Genomic DNA, 19,511 nt, shown 5'->3' on the forward strand with positions numbered 1-19,511 from the left:
TACAATGACAAAAAACTTGAAGTTCATTAATTTAAAAAAGATATTCAATGCAGCTCTTACACCTGCATCTGGAAACGGTTGATGACATAGTGTCAGCTTTGGAGAAGCCTTATAAAAATCTATAGTAGTGTGTGCGGTGTGTTATGGGCACTAGAACGAGGCTGAAGAGCTAACCTGATTCACAAAAGGGGACTTGGTTGTGTTATGGGAAAACACATCAGATCTTTTATTCTTACGTATGTGAGCACGATCCCTAAACTGGCACACTCCTCATTCAGAATGAAAGCAAAAGAATAGTGTTGGGTTGTGAGATTATTTTGTTTGTGTTTTAAACTATGGCTGGTTATGCCCTGTTACTTTTTGGAGACAGCTTCTGTGTTCATGTCTATCAGTGTTGTCCCTGAACTTAAAACTATGAGTCTGGATTATGAGGGAAAGGAATTTAGCTGCTGCGTATGTCAGCTGTCACTGGATTGTGTGAAAATTTCTGTTCTGGAAACATGAAGCACCTCTCACATCCCTTCGCCACGTTTTTTGGGGGGAGTTAAGTAATTGACTAGCAGGGAACCACAACTTGAGCCACACTGCCCTGCCAGTGACCTTTCCTCTGATAAGCTGGAACACATTTTTTTAAGGAAAGGTGTAATTTTGCTTCTCGTACTAATTCCAGTGTTGGTCTCCTTGGTGGAAGTTTGTGTGGTGTGGGACAGTGTTTTATCCAGAGTGACTCTGAGAAAGGCCCACTCAGAGTATTGTTTCCCTATTGTTATACTGTAAGAAAAGTGTGACCTGGATGACCTGTGCTTTTATTTGGTTTCTTTGATAATGTTTTATGTGATGTTCAGAAAAGTGCCAGACTGGCAAAATGCAGGAAGATACATGACCATAAAAGTACATACTCGCAGTTTCAGGCTTCCTGATGTGCCTCTGTAATCAGTAGTATCGGTACTGGACCAATGCAATGCTTTTCCAGGCAACACTGGACTACTAGGTTTTAGAAACAAATGACTGTTACTTCTGGAACCCATCTGCTGCATTGTTATTCTGTTTATTTGTTTGTTTTCAAAGTCACTTAACTGGAACTAGGTTCGGTACTTTGGAAAACGAAATTGTTCCATTATGGTCAATCAAGATACGCTGGTTTACGAGATACTGGTATCTAATTGGGGGGCGGTGTGGTGTGTTTTGATGCTTTTATTGCTTATAAACAAGGAATAATGCAATTAAGAACCAAATTAAAAATGATAGGTCTGACAGTAGTGTTGACCCCCCCCCCCATCTCCTTGCCTCTCTGCTAACAGCCGCTCCCTATCCAATAAAGAAAATTGTGGCTGAATGAAGCCATACATTTCAGCTTAGCAGTAAGTCTCAGGGGTTAGCAACGCAGTTGTTTTGGATAAGAAATATTGCATACTAATGTCACATGCCTTATCTAAATCAAGGATTTCTGTGACTTATTGCACCTGTACTGCGATACACATACATGCTAAATGTTATAACTGTAAAAAACCTACACTGTCGCATAGGCCGTCCCCTAATCATGCAGACGATGGTTTGGAGAAGGAAATTTAGCTATGAAGCTAGCTGGTTTGACAAGGAACGATTAAAATATGCTTTCATAAGCTATGAGATTGAAAGTTAAGCTCCATTTATCCTACAAAAGTGACAGGTATTTGGGAGGGGAGGAGGAAAAAAAAAATCCTTTCTGCACTTGGAACAACGTAAGCTGACACAAAAGGGGCTTGTGCTTACAAGAGAATAAGAAGCCAGATTCCTTTAATGCCTAAAGTTGTTGCTAAGAGATGAGCTGAATTATATTTAAGAAAAAAAAAAAAAGTTGCAAGTGCACAAGACTAAAGAAGGAATTGTTACTCTCTGACCCAAGAATGCACTGATGTCTTCTCAAGGAGGGGGAAAAAAAAATATTTTCTTTGTGTGCTTACTGCTCATTCTGTAACTTCTTGTTTATGAAATATTTTCTTGAAACATTTTCTTGCTTGGGCACAAGGGTTGCAGACTGGTACATTCCATTCCTAACCTTCCGAACTCCTCCGTCTCATGAGTATACATTTTCCTATGTGCTGAACAAGTCCCTGTACACAAACAAGCCTCAAAAGAGCAGTGCACAAACGTAGGCCCTTATCTTCCCTGTCCTCCCTTGCCTGTCTCATGTTCTGCCAACATGGCAAATTTGCCTTTGCAACCAGCACAGAAAGATACTCTGTGTTTGCTTTCTCCCCCACCCTCTTTTTCTTTCTTTTTTTTTTTTCTTCTTCCCTGTCCAGAAGGTTGCTGTGATCTTTAGCTTAATGTCCACACAGACAGAAAGGCCTTCTAAGTGTTGTTGTCACATCCAAATGTTTGGATTAGTACTGCGACTTATAGATAGATCACTGAAACTAAGGTTATCTCTGCTAATGTTACCGATCGCTTCTCTTGGTGCCAATTAAGTGGTGATGCCTTACTCCCCTTCTTTGCATGTACAGGCAGAGTCCCAAGACTGAGAGGTGTTTATACCTTTCTCTTGAACATAGTGTTGGTGACTCTTCTGACAGGATATCAGTGTAAATGGTTATCACTCTAACCCTCTGTGTCAATCTTCCTAAAAATAGAAATGAGCATGAAATAAAGTATAAACACACAACTGAACCGCAATAGAAAACTCTGATCTGAAGATGACTCAAATCCAGTTCATTCTTTGTTGTTCAAAGCTTATTTATCTACTTATTTTATAATTAATCCTTTCAGCTAAATTGGGTGATCTGATTTAACTGAAAGAACGTGTCCTGCTGTAGAGGAGATGAATTTGATTTAATGCTGTTTTCCATCTCTTTTTCCCTGGAGTTCCCTTGATTGTTTCTGTTGCATAGCTCTCAGCTGTCAGCTCACTGTCTATTTAAACTGCAGCTTCCCAGGGCAGGGTCCATGACCGCTCGGTTTGTAGTGCTCCCTCGCACGGGGTATAGGATGGCGCCGTGGAAACTAGCAGCTAGTTCCGAAGCAAGCTGTAGACCCCTTAATTTATGCTCACTTTATGGAACCATTTTCAGAGTAGCTGTGTTATAAACAGAATAGCAGGTTACAAGTTACAATAAGGGATGTGTGATGTGTGTTAGCAGCTGCTGCAAAAAATTAGCTATAGTTCAGCAATCCAGGCAGCAAGTAACTATATTCTAGTGTCACACAAAAGCCAAGGAAATGACTCCGTGGAAGCCTTAACTACAGTAGCCTAAAGCTATTCCACTGGTACGCCGCAACAGCCCTACCTGCTGCTTTCCTCTGCGCGTCTGTTCTACAAGGTGTATTTGGGGGCAGGGAGCAGAGCTTTAATGTCTAATGATGGTTATCCCTGTCCCTTAGAAAGGACTTGGTACTAAACATCTGTCAAAGGTAGTGCAGTTGTATGTTAGCTGTACTTCAATGCAAGGTTTAGGATTACTTTTGAACTGGAATATTAAAACATCCTGGGTTTGCTTTTCTTGATCTTCCACTGATGATCGTTGGCAATTCTGCTGCTTCTACCCACTGAACTGTCATATGGGGGAGTCCCTTTTTTGTGCATGGCGATCATGAAGATGGGTGGTGTATGCGTGGGAGCTCGGAGCAACTTTATCATGACTGATGTGAAACCACAGTAAGAAGTTCCACATGAATTAGTGGGAAACATACAGCAAGATACAGCACAGCCCACTACTGCAAACATTAAGTTCAAGATACAAGTTAATAGCAATTGCAATTTCCCACCCCGTTGCTAGTCTTCACAAAGACCTGGGATGTTTCTGCCATAGCTGCCACTTTTTCAGAGCTCAGACAGAATATAGTATACAGCCTCTCTGATCTTTGGCAACTTGTTTAAATAACATCTTTCATTAATGGGTACAAGGGGTAATTTCAAGTGATAAAGTGATCTCTTAATAATATCCTAGGTTCAGAATCTTATTGCATGCCCTGGAGTTACAAGTAGTATTTACTTCAGAGGACTACACTGAGGATGTTTAATCAGTTGCAAAATCATTTTCAGGCTTGAGAACATATATTATTACAGTACTGGCCCATTAAAATGTCTTGAGAAAGAAAGCATTTTAATTAAAATCTATTTTGGGGGCTTTTTTTTTCCTTTTTTTTTTTCTGATGGCCTAACTAGGAGATGCATAGAAAATTGAGGGGAAAAAATAATAATACTAGAGCTGATTTTGGGTCTGCTTCCCTAGGTAGAAGCTGGTTAGTAGTTAATCTTGGCTGCATTAGAGCTAAAGCAGCTTAAGAGGGATTGAAAATTCTGTGGCGAATGCTGCTTTTAATTGGTTCTTAAGGCACCCGTTTGGGTTCAACAGGGCTTCACCTTTCTAACAAGTGTTCTCGTTTAAAAACAGAAAGGAGAGCACCCCCATCGAGCAACATCTTCAGTGAATGAATATTGCAAGCAAAATGAATGCATGTTTCATTCCTGAATCAGATGGAAGTAGAATTTCTTGAGGAAGCACCAATCCAGATACTAATGCAGGAAAACCACCATGGGAAGAAAAAACCAACCCTTCAGTGGCTACTTACATCTGGATAATAGTCCATAGTGGGCACCAGGCGCTCTATCAAGGCCTCCAGTGATCCAGAAACAAGGTTCCCATCCTGATAAACAGGGTCCACACACCTTTCTCCCATATCTGGCTGCACTTGCCCACTACAACTGGAACCAAGCATGCTGGAAAATATTGGCGTCTGGGGCATAGTTTCCTGTAGAAGTGGAGAGAAAATAAAAGTAAAGAAAAAAAAAAAAAAAAAAAGAGAGGGTTAAGCTTTCTTTCAGGATGTCTTATGTGTGGGTTTTACAGAGGCATACATTAAACACAATTACATATTTGACTGAACGCAGCTTGGGTATTTGAACTGAGTTCTGAACCCGAGCAGTCACACATCTGTAAGCTGGCTTGGGGTTTGAAGTGCACTTTAAGCTATGTCACCAAGGCTGTAGATGCAGAAGCTGAAAGAATTTTCTTCGCTGTACTTGATTTCTCCTTTCTTGTCCGTTTTCCCCTGGCTTTTAATGCATAAAATCATACCAGGATGAAAATGCAAAATGCTCTCTGAGATAGTGAAGCAGTGCTTTACTGAACAAGCAAACAAATACTGTGCTGTAATGTCCCTCTTTTTACTCTTTTTGAAGTCAGATCTTTGGCTAAAATACTTCACTTGTGATGATAAATCCTTTACTGCTTCTGTAGCTAGACGTAATCCAGGTCTCGATAGAAGTGCATCTCCTGCACACAGATGCCACTGCTAACAGTGGGGGACATACCATCTGAACAAAACCGCCTTTTTTTTGGTACACAAAACCATGAACTGGGTGGAACCGAATGCTGTGACATATAATATACAACGCCAATAACAGTCTCTTTGGAGATTTTTGCTTAAGAAACAAACCTGCTCTAGCAACACAAAAACCACGCAAAGGTTTGGGGTTTCCACCTCCCTTCCCTTGGCCACAAGCTCTCAGTAATACCCTAGTTACCAACTGTGAGTAAACTGTGGGGGTGGGTTGGTTGTTTTAAACTGGCTACAGTTTAAATATATGCAGAAGGCTAAACAAAACAATTTACTACTGCTTGCCAAGGTTGAAAATACTATTCTGCATCAGTATCAAAACAGTCCCCCCTTGCTGCTGAAACAGTTAAGACTGCTCAGAAGGTGCAGGGAAGAGAAGGCAGCCGTGATGCTTTAGCTGCTGTCTCACCCTCTATGCAACAAACATTGTCGTGCTCTGGAACGCACTTGTGTAGATGAAAACAGATTAGGCCGGTACCACTACCTTTAAACTTGACAGCTGGTCCTATCAGCACGCATGTCTTACACAAAAGTCCTTTCTTTCTGTTCAGTAATTTTTCAAAAACTAGTTTAAGAACTGAAAATCTTAAATGCTGTAAGGGGTTTTGTAGGTTTGGGGTTTTTTGGTTGTTTTTTTTTTTTTTTTTTTAATATTTTTAGGCAGCACTTGAAACAATTGCAGAACAAACCGGTACTTTGTATTCTTTTAACACAAGGCACGTCTTCCTCTCAAAGTTGCAAAAGTCATTGTTCATGTTTACAACCGGGGATACACATTTTTTTTCTGGTTTTAAGCTCAGATGAATCCTAGGTGTGCTGGTACGGAAAAAATGCCAGCATTAACAGTACTTGCTCATCAAGGTGACAGGCTTAGTTACACGTCAGGCTGGTAAACAGAACTGCTTGTGGCTTTAACCAGCAGAACTTTGTGTTAGTATGTTATACAGATACAAGGGAAGCGTAATTCCCTGTTAAGTTAAATTGTATCAGCTGTTTCACGGTGACCAAGGAGGCTGTTCTGAGGAGCAGAGTTCAGTTTCAGAAGTTCATGACATAGAGTCACGTAAAACAGAAAACGCAGGATCTAATAGTGTATCAAAAGCAATGAAAAATGACAATGCCGCACGAACTGGCGTTGAGGCTACTCCGTACCTCACAGACCTATCTGTCAGGCCTGAGCTGCGCGGCGCCGTGACGAGCCGCTGGCGCACACGAAGCCGCCAGCTTTGCTATGCACACTATGTAACTCGCCAGTAATTTGGGGTTTTTTTCCCTTTTAAGGGCCATAGCGATAAAGCCGCTTCCCGGGCTGGACGGGCTGTGACGGGCGCTCCCGGCTCCTAACGGGGAGCTGCGCCGGGCTCTCGGGGAGGACAGCGGCCGGCGGAGCCCCCGCTGAAACGGTGCTTCACCCCGCCGGGGCCGCCGAGTGTTTGAACTCCTGTGAGCGGCTCACGGGCGCACCGGGTCTCCTTTCAAGACCCTGCTGGGAGCAGCCGCAGCGCTCCCCGCCGGTGCCGACCCCCCCCGTTGCCCCCGGGTCCCCCCCGCGCCGGGGATGCGCAGCCCCCCGGGGGTGGGCGCTCAGCACCGCCGGCGGCAGCCGCAGCGCTCCGGCCCCTGCGAACCCCCGCGTGTCTTGGGGACCCTCCGCACCGGCAGAGACCCCGGCTACTCGGCGGCGGCGCCCTCAGGCAGCACCTGCCCCCCCCCCGGCGGCGGTGCCCAGCCGTGCCCGCGGCGCCGGGCATCCCCCGCCGGCCGCTCCCCGGCCCCGCCGCAGGGAAGTTGTGAGGCGAGCCCGCCCGTCCTTCGGACCGCGACGGGGGCTCCCCCGCACCGCACCGCACCGCCGCCACCCCGGGGTTCTGCCGCGCGCTCCCCGTGTCCGTGTTCCCCCCCCCCCCCCCCCCCCCGCGGTGCCTGCGCACGCCGGGTGGGGTGCGCGTGTGTCGCGGCGGCAGCGACCGACCGACCCCCCGCGCTTACCCTCATTTTCCTGGGCGACGTGTACATGCGCGTGGGCAGGGCGGCAGCGCCGGCGGCCCCGCGGCTGTGACAGCTCTGCCCGCCCGTGCCCGCGCTGCCGCCCGCCGGCCCGCCCCGCGCCCGCCGCCCGTGACGTCACGGCCCAGCGCGGCGCCCCGTTGGCTGCGCGCGAGCGTGGCCGGTTCAAACGGAGCCGGGGCAACGGCGCGGGGGGCGCGTGCCTGCGGGGGGCGTCCCCGCCGGGGCGAGGGGAGCGGGGCCAGCGCTGCTCCGGGGGCTGCTGCTTGTAGCAAGGGCGGCTTGTTATTTTTAAAACACTTGATATTTCAGGGGGGGTTGGTTGGTTTTGGTTGGTTTGTTTGTTTATTTTTTATTTGTATTGTTTCTGTTTGCTTGGGTTTTGGTTTGGGTTTTTTTTGTTTGGTTGGTTTGTTTTTTGGGTTTTTTTTTTCCTTTGGTTTGTTTTTGTTTTGTTTTTTTTTTTTCTTAAGTGGCCAGCCTGCTCGCTTTTTATGCCCCAAGCGCTCCGTGAATTTCCAAAAGCTCCTCGCCTGTGTGCGCTATTCCACCTGCCGTGGGGCCCCCCCTGCCATGCCGGAGGGACCCGGGCAGCGTGCCGTGGGGCAGGCCGCCGTGGGGCAGGCAGCCAGCGGGTCCTGAGGGCCACGCTCCTCATGCGGCATGGCCTCGTGCGAGGCTGGGCGGGAGACGTGGCCCAAGAGGTTCGGGACACGATTCACCCTGTTAAACTGTTTGTGCCGGCACCCGTGGCAGCACCCGCTGTAATTACTGAGGGATGCCGCCCAACCCTCCCTGCTAATAATTGTTTATATTCTTCTTTCTGCTGGAGTTGTTTCTCTTTTCAAATAGCCCGAGCACAGTCATCTGGGCTGGTCCTGGACCCTGGGGCTGGCGCTGGACCAGCCCTGTTGTCCCACATGCAGGCTCAGGTGTGTATCTAGAGCCTGGTCTCCCATGGAAACGCCCGGTGGGTACATCTGCGTGTCCCACAAACCCCCTCGCATTTGCAGCCTTCCTGCATATTTTTCTCATTTTACTTCAATTGTTATGTTTTAGTATTTGTCCTGCTGTCTCCAGGCATTCATTAATTTTATTTTTTTATTAAACTTATTGATTTAATGGCTCTGAATATGCAGCAGAAGGCTTTGCTGGTTTCCATGGTGATTAATGTGGGAAAAGCCTTTTTGGAAGTAAATATGCCAGTCTAGGTAGGTGGGCAGGGCAAACCAATTTGGGAACATGCACATACTCTAGAGCATAAGAAGAAATACATTTGTATTTGCTCACCGTGTGAAGACAAGCACTGTCATCCATCCTAAACACGCAGTAATTTTAAAAAGATTTGTAGCTACTCATAATCTTTACTGTTTGCCTACTAAATTCCTTCATCATTTCTTGATCATCTTGACAGATCAGCTAGAGAGTTTATTTTCCTGATCTTAAGTGAGCTTTTTCTCTTAAATGACAGCTCAAAAAGTCGGTCCTTTTCATCCCTGCTAAATCTGCTTTGCTCTTAATCTCACTCCCATATCTCAGCTGTGCACTACAACCTTTTGAGCGTGCAGGTGTTGTAGCAGATCTGATACCCATTTGCTCTGAGGCTCTCCCCAGTTAGAGCATGCTGCCTGCCTTGGGTACCAAGGAAGTCCCAGGAGGCATGAGCTCTGAATCCAGCCGTGGTCCGACCTGCTGCAGTACCCTATTGGGACGTTAGTGTGTAACGCTAGGGGAGCGTGAGGGACAAGTGTTGTTGAGTCTTGTTCAGACATCTTTAAGATCTTTGTAGGGTTATCGAAAGCAGGAGGTAGGAATTCATGGCCTAACACTGTATAATAAATATAATAATATTCCTTTCTCAAGGCTACAAACACCTCTTAATAACTCATCTAACGTTTGCTGCTAAGAACACCACCAGCAAGCCTACAGATTAAGTGTGCATGAAAAACAAGTATCAGATCTCATTCTGTTTCTGTACTAATCTGTTTTCCCACCTTACTCAAACATTTGCTGAGACTTGTAGAAGTATATGTCCATTAATCTTAGCAAAACATACATAGGTAATTGAGCTCTAGCCACAGATCCAATCTGTTGTAAAAACAATCCCTGATCTTTTTGTTTGTTTGGGTTTTTGGTTTTTTTGATGTCAGTAATTAGATCTATCCTGTTACTGGAACTAAGAAACCTAGGACTTCAGAAACATTCTAATAGAATTAAGGAAAACTATAATAGTTAGGGATGCTTTCCACCCAGAGCCATATACCTGCACTCTGCTCTGTATGTAAAGGCCTGTTATACCACTGCACAATAAGCACCGTGAGGAGATCTAGGGTTTCGACCAAGGTTTGAAATAGCTGATGGACTGTACTTCTTCCTCAGAATACAGATGGCATAGGAACTGATTCTTGCCATAGTTGGATTAAAAAACCCAAAGTAATCTACGCAGAGGCAAATGGCTGAGACTTACCCTGTTCTCTACAGTTCCTTATGTTGTGCTTATTGGCACCATATCAAAGTGTTTTCCATAGTTCTTCATTCTGCAGTCCAGCATGTTCTATTTAGATTTTTTTTTTGTATGCATGTATAAGCAGAGGGGTATGCATATATATCGTTTATATACATACCTACGTATGTATATATAAATGATGGGGTGTGCATTAAAGAATGCAAATTCAGGGAAATGGATTTCTTTTCTTTTCTAGCATACATGATGCTTAGTTTTGGGTTTGCTGTATTTAGTAGTGTTGCAATTTTGTTGGAAAGGCAACTTTTTGCCTTTTTTGACTTTAAAAGTCAAAGAAGCTAAAAACCTGAATTCAGTTGCTATAACAGATGAATCATGTTACCCTTTTATTTCCATTTCTCTTTCTGTAGAGTGTGGATGATGACATTTAGCTATCTATATTTCGAGTGTTGAAATCTGTTGATACAGAAACTCTTTAAGGTCCAATTGTTTTTGCAGTTATGTAAGTTCTCTTCCTCAACAAATTGCTTGCACTTTGGAGAGGTTTTCATTAGCCATTGCCACATTTACTGGTGGGTGGACCCTAGAGCAAGTTTAATCAGCAGAGCTTGTACTTGTTCTGTAGCTTTCTTTTGAGGCAACACTGCTGTGGTTCAATCAAGCTGGTCAGAGGAGGATCTTGCTGCAGAGTGAGTCAGCAGCAGTCACGTCATGACTGTCTCAGTCTTGAAGGTTGCTTCAGCCTCTCTTATACTGGCTATACATCAGTATAACATGTTCTGTTATCTTAGGATTAATGAATTGGATTGGCTTTTGCAGTGTCTGGGTTCTATTCCTGCCTGCGCTACAGACTTGCTGGACAAATTGTTTAATCCCACTGTGCCTCAGTATTCATCTGTGAGATGTTGATAAGGATGTTTTCATGCTTTTGCACTTACTGTGTATGTTTTTATATTTGGACAGTAAGTTTTTGCTTTACTGTGTTTGAATTTAATTTCCTCATACATTTACATCTCCTCTTAAGTGGAAAGTTGCTGGCCAAAAACTTGGTAAAACTAAGGAATATTAGCAAAGAAAAATGGATGAAAGTGAAGGAGAAATCAATTTGAGAGAGATGTAAGAGTCAGGGAGGAAGAAATGAGATTTTTCCACTGGTCTTAGAAAACAACGTTTTGGATACAACTTACTCAAATGTGCTTGTGTGTATGTTTTGAATTGTAACTGTACTTAAGAAAAGCAAGTAATTACAGATGTCATCAATGCTGACCTGATGCTAAAAACTGCAAGTATAAAGGAACTCTCCTAAAAATGCTGTCTTAGGAGCTTCCGTTGTCAAGCTACTCAAATCACTTGTTGATCACCTTCCACATAGACCTGGTTATTATTAACATTTGGTTTCATTTAACAGAGTATGTCAACATGATTTAAAGTCCCAGTATCTGCAGCAAAGAGGGAGAAAAGCAGAGGAGTCAGCTTGGAAAGTGAACTTGATTGTGTTTGGCATTCCTCATAGTGTTGATTATATAACAAAATGGGAATTAAAATTGCAAATTATATTCATGGATTTTATTGATTGATGGCCTTGGTTACAGACCGGACTATTATTATCTGGACCTGAAATAAATAATTTGTCCAGGAAATGCCATTTAACTCCACAAATAGTAACAACAGTGGCCTCAGATGAAGCTTTTGCATGGACACAAGCTAGTATGGATCATTTGTAAGAATTTCTACTTTAAGGAGTAGAATGTAGAGCTTTAAAGCCTCAGAGAAATATCTTTAGGGGATGTTAGGTTTTTGGTTTTATTTGTAGGGCTGCACAGATGTTCAAGGCTTCCTTGTTGCATACAAATTTTAAGATTTGAAAGCTGTTCTCAAACCGCTTTCAGATTACTATGAAGATTTCTAAATTTCAGAGATTCATGCCACAGAATAACATGGTGGCACATTAATAACTTGTCAGCAGATGGGAGTGGGAGAAAAGAGTTTCAAATCGTGGTTCTGAACTGAGTAAAGCTTTTTAAGCTTGAGACTTGAAGTAAGGTTAAATGCACTAATCATCAGTCTGTGTTTATTATTGACCATGCCTTTGCTGCTGTCTCTGACCTGGGACACGATAGATCTTTCCACTTAATAGTTATGTCAGAGCCAATGAATGTTGTAGTTTGAAAATGGCATTTTCCATTTTTAAAATGTTTTGCTGATGAGGTCTTGACCAGGTCTACCACTGAGATATCCAGCAATTTTCAGAGCAAACCAAGCTGAAAATACAAGAACGACTTAAGATGTGGTTCACCACTATGTCTGTTTTCAGTTCTACCTGAAAGGGAGAATTACTTGTGAAAATTCCGTTACGTATCTCTGGAGCAAGCTATGTTTTCACTGGCATGTGGTCAGCCCTCTGACACCACTGATGATAACTGCTGAGCAGTGTGAAACTGATTTTTCACTGATGTTCAGTACTGTAGCTCCCCCTTGGATTGAAGGGAAAGCCCTTCCCCAGGATTTAGAGAGGATGTGGTGCTAATCCTCAGGTTTTTGTGTCTTTGCCAAAATAAGAGATTTAGCATAATCTGACACAAGTTGCCTATGATACTGGTGTTGTGGCTGTTAGTTAGCGACTGAGATTTTAATGGGGTTTTTTTGGCACAGCTGCCTGAAGTTCACTTGTAGTCAGATTTGTTCCTGATTTTCATGGATAATTTGGTCACAGAATTCTGTAATTTTTAGGAGTGATGTTGCCTAGTAATTAAGATTTAAGGTAATCCAGTTGGGAAACAGCACTGCAGTAGACTGTGGATGTCCTTATTATATTCTCTATTGTTGTGGACAAATTAGCTTTGGGTGTTGTGTGTCTGGGTTGGTTTTTTTTTTGTTTGTTTTTTTTTTATTATTATTTTAAAAAAAACGAAATAAAAAGGGTACTCCTCATTTGAATCAATGATGTAACATCTTACAGGGGTCTGAGGACCTCAGATCATTTAAATGTGTAGGAGAGCTAGTCAGAGTGAATGAAATGAAAAGATCTTGGGAAGAGATCACTGGCTTAGCCTGTTCTGCTTAAAGGAACTGCTACAACTTGTCATGCATAAATGACAATTCAGGCAATCAGGCTGTAGTTAAACAGCTGCTTCTACTATAGTTTTAGATTCATTCCATTCTTATACGTGTTATATGTTTCTGGAGATGGAGTCTGCTCACTGTTTCTCATGTCCTGTTTTCCAAAAAAAGGGCAGAAAAAAAATCATTGAAAAGCTAGTTTCAATGTTTGTGATTCAGTCTGATTTTGAATATAATGTGGAAGAACAGAGGTATGTTAATGTAATATGCAGTCATTTTGTTAATTTTATTTAGGGTCTTTTTAAGCTGAATATTTAAAAGGAACTGATACTCTTTTAAATTGGGTTCAAGCCTGGGTTCAAGATGAAGGGGTTCTGGTCTTATCCCCGCTAGTGTGTCCTTCACTTGCATATTCGTGCTTGCTTTGACACCAGCTATTCCAAGAATATGCCACCTTGCAGAAAGTGAAAATCAATTATGCCAAGAAGGGAGCATGTACATACATCAGCAATTTGGTGCCCAGGGGAAGAAAAATCTGCGTGTCTGCTGATGTCAATCTTCTTGATATGGTATTTTTGTAAATGCACGTGGGTTGCTATTTCTTTTAACCAGCTCAACAAAAAATAGGTTTATTTTCAGTGTTATAAGCCTCAGGGCATCACAATTAGCAGATCAAAATTGCCAGTCTGACTGGTCAACCTTTTTGCTTTAGCAGAAACTATGACAACAACATTGTTAAGCATTCCCACAGGTATTTTTGAAGATACATTAAGGTCAGTGATGGAATCCATTTCTTTCTTTCTTTCTTTTTTTTCCTTTTTTTTTTTTCCTCCTTGTTTTCAATCTCTTTGGTTTTACAAATGTTATTTTACAGCTGATGGTGAGAAATGCTGAGCTCATTTGCAGTAACTCACTTGCAGCTGCACTAGTATACAAACAAATTTGTTAAACCTGTGATGTGTCTGTCTTACCTGAATTACTGCAAGTAATTCAGTTCCTGTACACATCTATTGCTTGGATTCTTTTTGCTGACACAGCCAAGTTCAGCAGCAATTATTAAGAAAGTTTTATAGCAGGCTAAAATCTGCTCGGTTTACAGGGCAGTTAACAGCTGGTTGGTTTAATTCTACTGACTGTATTTGGAATAGAAATCAAGATATGATAGCCTTAATATCTTGAGCGAAAAATATGGAGGAATGTTGAGAAAATGAAGTTAAATATGGTTTAATTTTAGCAAGGAGTCACCAAATTAAGTATTCAAAAATTGATGTATTTTTTAAAGCATTTTGATGAATAACAAGAGGTAGTGAGCAGAGGGATGATAAGCCTCCAAGCCTACTTCGAAATGTGCGTGTAGATGAGACCATCAGCTACAATGTTTCAGCATAGTTTGAGCTACTTGGGAAGGACTTGCACCATTGTATCACAGAGTGAATAAACAAATGTATATTGTATATACATTTATATTGAAAATATATACAGTTATATATACATTTGTATGCCTACCTCTACAGTATATAAGTGTATATACATTATACAACATACACGTACTGTATATATACACGTATGTCTATAATTGTATAAATAATACAATATATGAATATATATACACAAATGTAAATGTATATTGAGTTGATGCTGAGTAGGACAGAATATAGGATGATGTCTGATGTGTATTTGTTTTATCTTATATCCTAGGACACAGCCTCAGATTACCAAGCATAAACTGTTGAACATGAAACACTAAATATTATGACTCTATATGTATATAGCCAACTTTGCACTGGATTAAGCTGAGGACTAATCTGCAGGTGAACAAACTCCCTGCTATATACGCATAAATGGTGACAGTAACAACAACAAGTCAGTGAGTTACCTGTATGTTTCTGAAACTAACTGAAAAATTAATTAGTTTTCTGCTTTGCTAAAGCAAAACATAAATCAGTCAAAGGATTAACATGATTGAGCTACTTTAGCCCAGCCCTTTATGACAATATCTGTATAAGGAAATAAATGTAAGTGAACTACAAATAAAAAAGAATTTAGTGTCCTCTGGAGCTTTCATGTTCCCTGTGCTCTGTATTGATCAAGTCACAATTCAAATAACTGATGATGGAGAAAACAGTGTACCTTGAACATCTTTGGCTTTGCCATTTAGGACTGGCACTCATCTGAAACCTAGCTATATCACAGGATACCAAGTTTCAATAATTTCTATTTGAATTTTTTTTTTTTTTTTTTTTTTTTTTTTTTGGAACTTGGTTATTTTGATGTCGGTAGGATAATAAATATTGAATTTGTTGTCCTTTTCTCTGCCTTTTTCAAGTTAATTGCACTAATATTAATGATCATTTAGGAGGTTATTTTTATTTTACTTAACCATTACAATTCATATTCTTCCCTTTCCCACCTGAAGAAGAATCAAACAGTATAAAACAAATATAGTGAATTCAAGAGCTGGGTATGTTCTGATGTGTCTGGGTTTTCAACTTTACCACTGCTGTTTGCTTTGCTCTAGTGGCATGAAACAGATGTCACCTGAGCTAGGAAATCTGAAGGGGATTCCCCAGGCACCAACGTGTGGGAAATGTGAAGCTGATACTGTTTCCCCAGGGGAAGCTTGTTCCTTCTGGTGCTCACTTGTGTTTCCCCTTAGACTACCTTCTTGGGTGCAGAAAAGCTGTGCCTACAATGAGCAGAGCCAGTTTTACTCGTAGCTCAGGTTTGGAGACTTTTTTTAAAGCTTATCTCTGTTTACCTTTTTTATAAAAATTATTTTTGTTTGTGTGGGAATGCCAAAGCTTCCTAAAATAAAAAGTCATGTTGGTAAAGGATTTTTGAAACTAGAGCTCAGGAGTCTGTAATCTCTGCAGAATTCAGAGTGCTCCTGTAGTTGAATCTATTTTCCCTTTCCTATTTCCTGCTTTCCTAACTACCTTTTTCCTCCGGAGCTAGACAGCACAGAAATGGGTCCAGATGTAGGTATATTTGAGGAGAGAAGCTATAGAGACATATAGGATGGGTTTGTAAAATGGATAGTCATCTGTAAAAAAGGCTGCGATAAAAATTAACGAAGAATTATTAAGTGCTGTTCAGAAGAGTGGCCTTCGCTTGTCCAGGAAAATATAGCCAACTCTGTTATTTAGTTTTCTCTCTGTAAACTTTCGAAACAAACTGGCATGATTATGCATGCTCATGCTTATTTATATATACACACACATATTACATATAAATTAAAACACATAACAAAAATAATTCAATTACTTTGGATAGCAAGAGTGAAAGTGAATGTCTTCCCCCTGCCCAGTGCTGGTATATATCCTGAACACAGTTACCTACTGTCTGAGATTTGAGCTGGTGGTTTAAAAGTAAAAGCTTTCTCCTATGTCATGGCAGATTTCCCGGGCAGTCTATTCATAATGCCCTTAACTTTCCTAATTATATAGGAGTTTTGATCAGGTACTACTCTTATATTTTTATAACATCTACATGCAGGAAAATAACTTCAAAGCGCCTTGCCTCAAATGCAGCCATTTAATAGTAATGGCTTAATAATATTGTAGTATTGATGGATAATTTTGAGAAGGTTCACTTTTTTTTCTTGTGTAGGAGACCAATTCTTTATGAGCATTACATAAGTTCCTTTTTTGTCATTAGCAGCTCCCACGGAACATGTGCACAGCAAAGAGGAGCTAGAAATCCTAAATTTACAAGGCATCCCACGGGGAGTTAGTTGTGCTATAGATTTAACTGAAAGGAAATCAGGCTGGCTAATCCTGAAGTAAAAAAAAATACAGCTTGGTTGACATGAAGTGTTGCAAATGCATTAAGCTATTTAAATAACTATCTTTCAAATTCATTAATGAAGTCTAGCATAATTTAAATCTGTGAGATCTAAAAATGCTTTATTGTGTGTTTTCAACGTAAATGTTTTATAGACGTACATTAACCAGGAGAGTTCTCTACCTAACTGGAGACACTATATTCTATCATTTTATGTTGTTCCAATAATGAGCATAATATTAAACATTACAGACAAAATTATCCTGTGATTACACACCAGTCTGCATTGCATCGCTAAGTAGGCTGAGAAATGTCTTACTATGTTCTACTTTGTGCAAGACTAGTTTAGAAAAGGAGAAAAATCACAAGGTACCTACTGCCCTGTTTCTTATGGGATCTGCTGTTTCACTGGCATAAAAATTGGGTGATGCAGGAGAAATTTGAGATTACAGAGGTACTCAAGTGTTGGGATTTCAGATGTCTCTGTTGCAAATTGAGCAAAATCCTGCTGTATGCCCCTGGTAGATGAAGTCAAATGCCTATCCCCCCTACACCCATGTTTTTTCAAGTAAATAGGCGTTTGTTCAAATGAAGCAGTTGGTTCTAGGAAATGGAATTTAATTTTAAAGCAAGAAATGAAAAGCATAATATATGCTAATGCTTTTTATTGGTAGTTATTTTCTAAAGTAAATGAAAGCCTGGAATTGCCTTAGCATTGCATGACATAAAAGATAATAATTCATAATAGCTAGTACATTAATTAACTTCTATAACATATGTTCTGTGTATTTGTTGAAATATGTGCTCTATTGTTTTGTAGTTCCTAGTGAGTCTATTGAGTGAGACAATTTTTTGTTGCTGCTGAAGCTTGTTTACTGCTACTAGAAGTCTAGAGAGTATTGTTTAATGTAGTCACTTCATTTTTATGGTTTGCAAAATACTAGCAAACTTCAACTGAAGTCAGTGAAGGAAGGCAGAACAGGATTTTGGCAACGGCATCTGTAAATAACAATACAAATAACTTCACGCACAAACCATGAAAAATAATTTCTGGCCTGCTGTCAGTTACCCTTGTCAAAACTGTCAATAACAAGGCACTGAGCCCTGAGCGCCAGCCATTGCTTAACCAGAAAGGTTTACTTCAGGTTGCACACAGTGGCAAAGGGCTGGGAAGATATTGGGTATGTAACGGAAAACAGGTCTCTGAAAAGAGTGCAAAAAAAATCTTAAGAAGTAGAAGCAGCCTTATGTATCTTCTTGTTCTTATGATCTGCACTATCATGATCATCTTCTGAGATCAGTTTGGTGGTTTGTTTTTTTTTTTTTTTTTTCCCCACAAAATCCACAAAGTAAAGTAGAATTGCAGGAATATAAGGCAATATAACCCACTGGACATCTTTCTCTGGAATGTAACATAGACATCCAAGCAAGAACAGCTTACCCAACTAGAAGCATGACTACCTGCAAGTCGTTTATTCCTTAATTCAAATGCTATATTTTCAGGAAATTGGAAAGCTTTTTGAAATGAATGGACACAGATTGCTTGATTGCTTAGCACCCTTTGAGGATCTGAGCTAGTGTGTTGGCTAATGAACCTTCCAAGATACATCTTTTGACCAGGAACCAAGTCCTAGGCTACTATGGCAAATGACAATGGTTTTGACACGGTTATTTCTCCTAAAAAGCTTCACGTTGAAGTTAGAGGAAATTTCACCAAAAACTTTGGCTTCCTATATTATCCTGAAAACATCATAACTGCATCTAAAGGCCAATTTATAGTCTGTCACAAAACTGTTTTGACATATGTTTTGTTAATTGAACTTTGGAGGATGTGCAATTCCAGCTTGTCTGTTTAAGGAAGCAGTGTTGCTTACCTGTTTCAGGTATCCACAGCTAAGCTAAACTCTCATCTTTATTCTGCTCAGCATTGCTGTTTCTATTAAAATCTAACACATTATTCATAACTGTTTCTAATTTTGGCCTAACTTTGAACTGGAGATATTTGGAATGTCTCCAATTGTCTTATATGTTCACACATCAAAGAGCATCAAATCAGCACTCAGCATTGTTCTTGTGGTATATGTATGCAGGTGTTTTAAAGAGTGGGGAGATACTGTTTTGCTATTGATAATGTGATATTCCCCATTTTTCTTTCAAAAGTAAATGATGATAAATTCATAATGGTCTTGCAGAAGGTCTTTCATAAGTTATCATGTCCAATGCCACCGATCTGGGTCTTAGAACAAAACTTATTGGAGGCAACAGTACTTGTCTGAGTGACTTCAGCAAGTTTTAGGTAAAGTGCTGAAAGACCGTTATGCAGAAATCATCACTTCCAGGTAGCCTAGGTACCCTTGATTTTCTTTTCTTCTACTCGTACCTTTTTCCTCTTTTCCCCCTCCAAACTCAACCCAAATTCAGGTGGCACTGGTGAGGAGTACAGGAAAAGTCAGAAGATGCTTGTTCTTCAGGTAGTGGGGTTTGCTGGGTAGGTTTGAGTACTGCTTGGGAGGATGCAGTGTGCAAGGTCCTGCTTTGCAGAATTGGCCTTTGGTGCACAACAAGCTTATGGCTTGAAATGATGCCTGTTTCTTAAGAAACAGAATGTAGTAAGACACGTGGGTTGTTCTGCAGGAATAGGAGAGTTGCTGAGTATCTGAGACTTTGATGAAGATGAGGAGAGCAGGGGTTAGATCGGTTAAAGCATGCTGCAGGAGCTGCTTTGCATTTCAGCTGGTTTGAATCTGATCACATCAAATGAAGGAAACTTGCACAGGTTCAAGTACATCATGTGCCTAATTCCTGCATGAAATTTTGCAACTATCTCATGATACCTACAGTTGTTTAAACCTTCATGCAACCTCACAAATGTTACAGT

At 41.1% G+C, this 19,511-nt stretch overlaps 1 protein-coding gene across 3 annotated transcripts in view; it reads right to left on the reverse strand.

The window, feature by feature from the left end:
* Positions 1-19,511, reverse strand: part of RASGEF1A (RasGEF domain family member 1A) — a 54,163-nt gene that overhangs the window by 19,652 nt on the left and 15,000 nt on the right. The window contains exons 1-2 of one of the 3 annotated variants that reach the window (XM_055795939.1): positions 7,309-7,752; positions 4,552-4,731 (exon numbers count right to left, since the gene is read on the reverse strand). In XM_055795939.1, the coding sequence (XP_055651914.1) occupies positions 4,552-4,731; positions 7,309-7,335 (207 nt within the window). In that variant the 5' untranslated portion in view covers positions 7,336-7,752. Of the gene's footprint in view, positions 1-4,551; positions 4,732-7,308; positions 7,753-19,511 lie in introns of those variants that run through there. The other 2 variants (XM_055795956.1, XM_055795950.1) reach the window with 2 other exon arrangements.

This window comes from Falco peregrinus, chromosome 1, assembly GCF_023634155.1.
Source record: "Falco peregrinus isolate bFalPer1 chromosome 1, bFalPer1.pri, whole genome shotgun sequence".
Classification (NCBI taxonomy): Eukaryota; Metazoa; Chordata; class Aves; order Falconiformes; family Falconidae; genus Falco; species Falco peregrinus.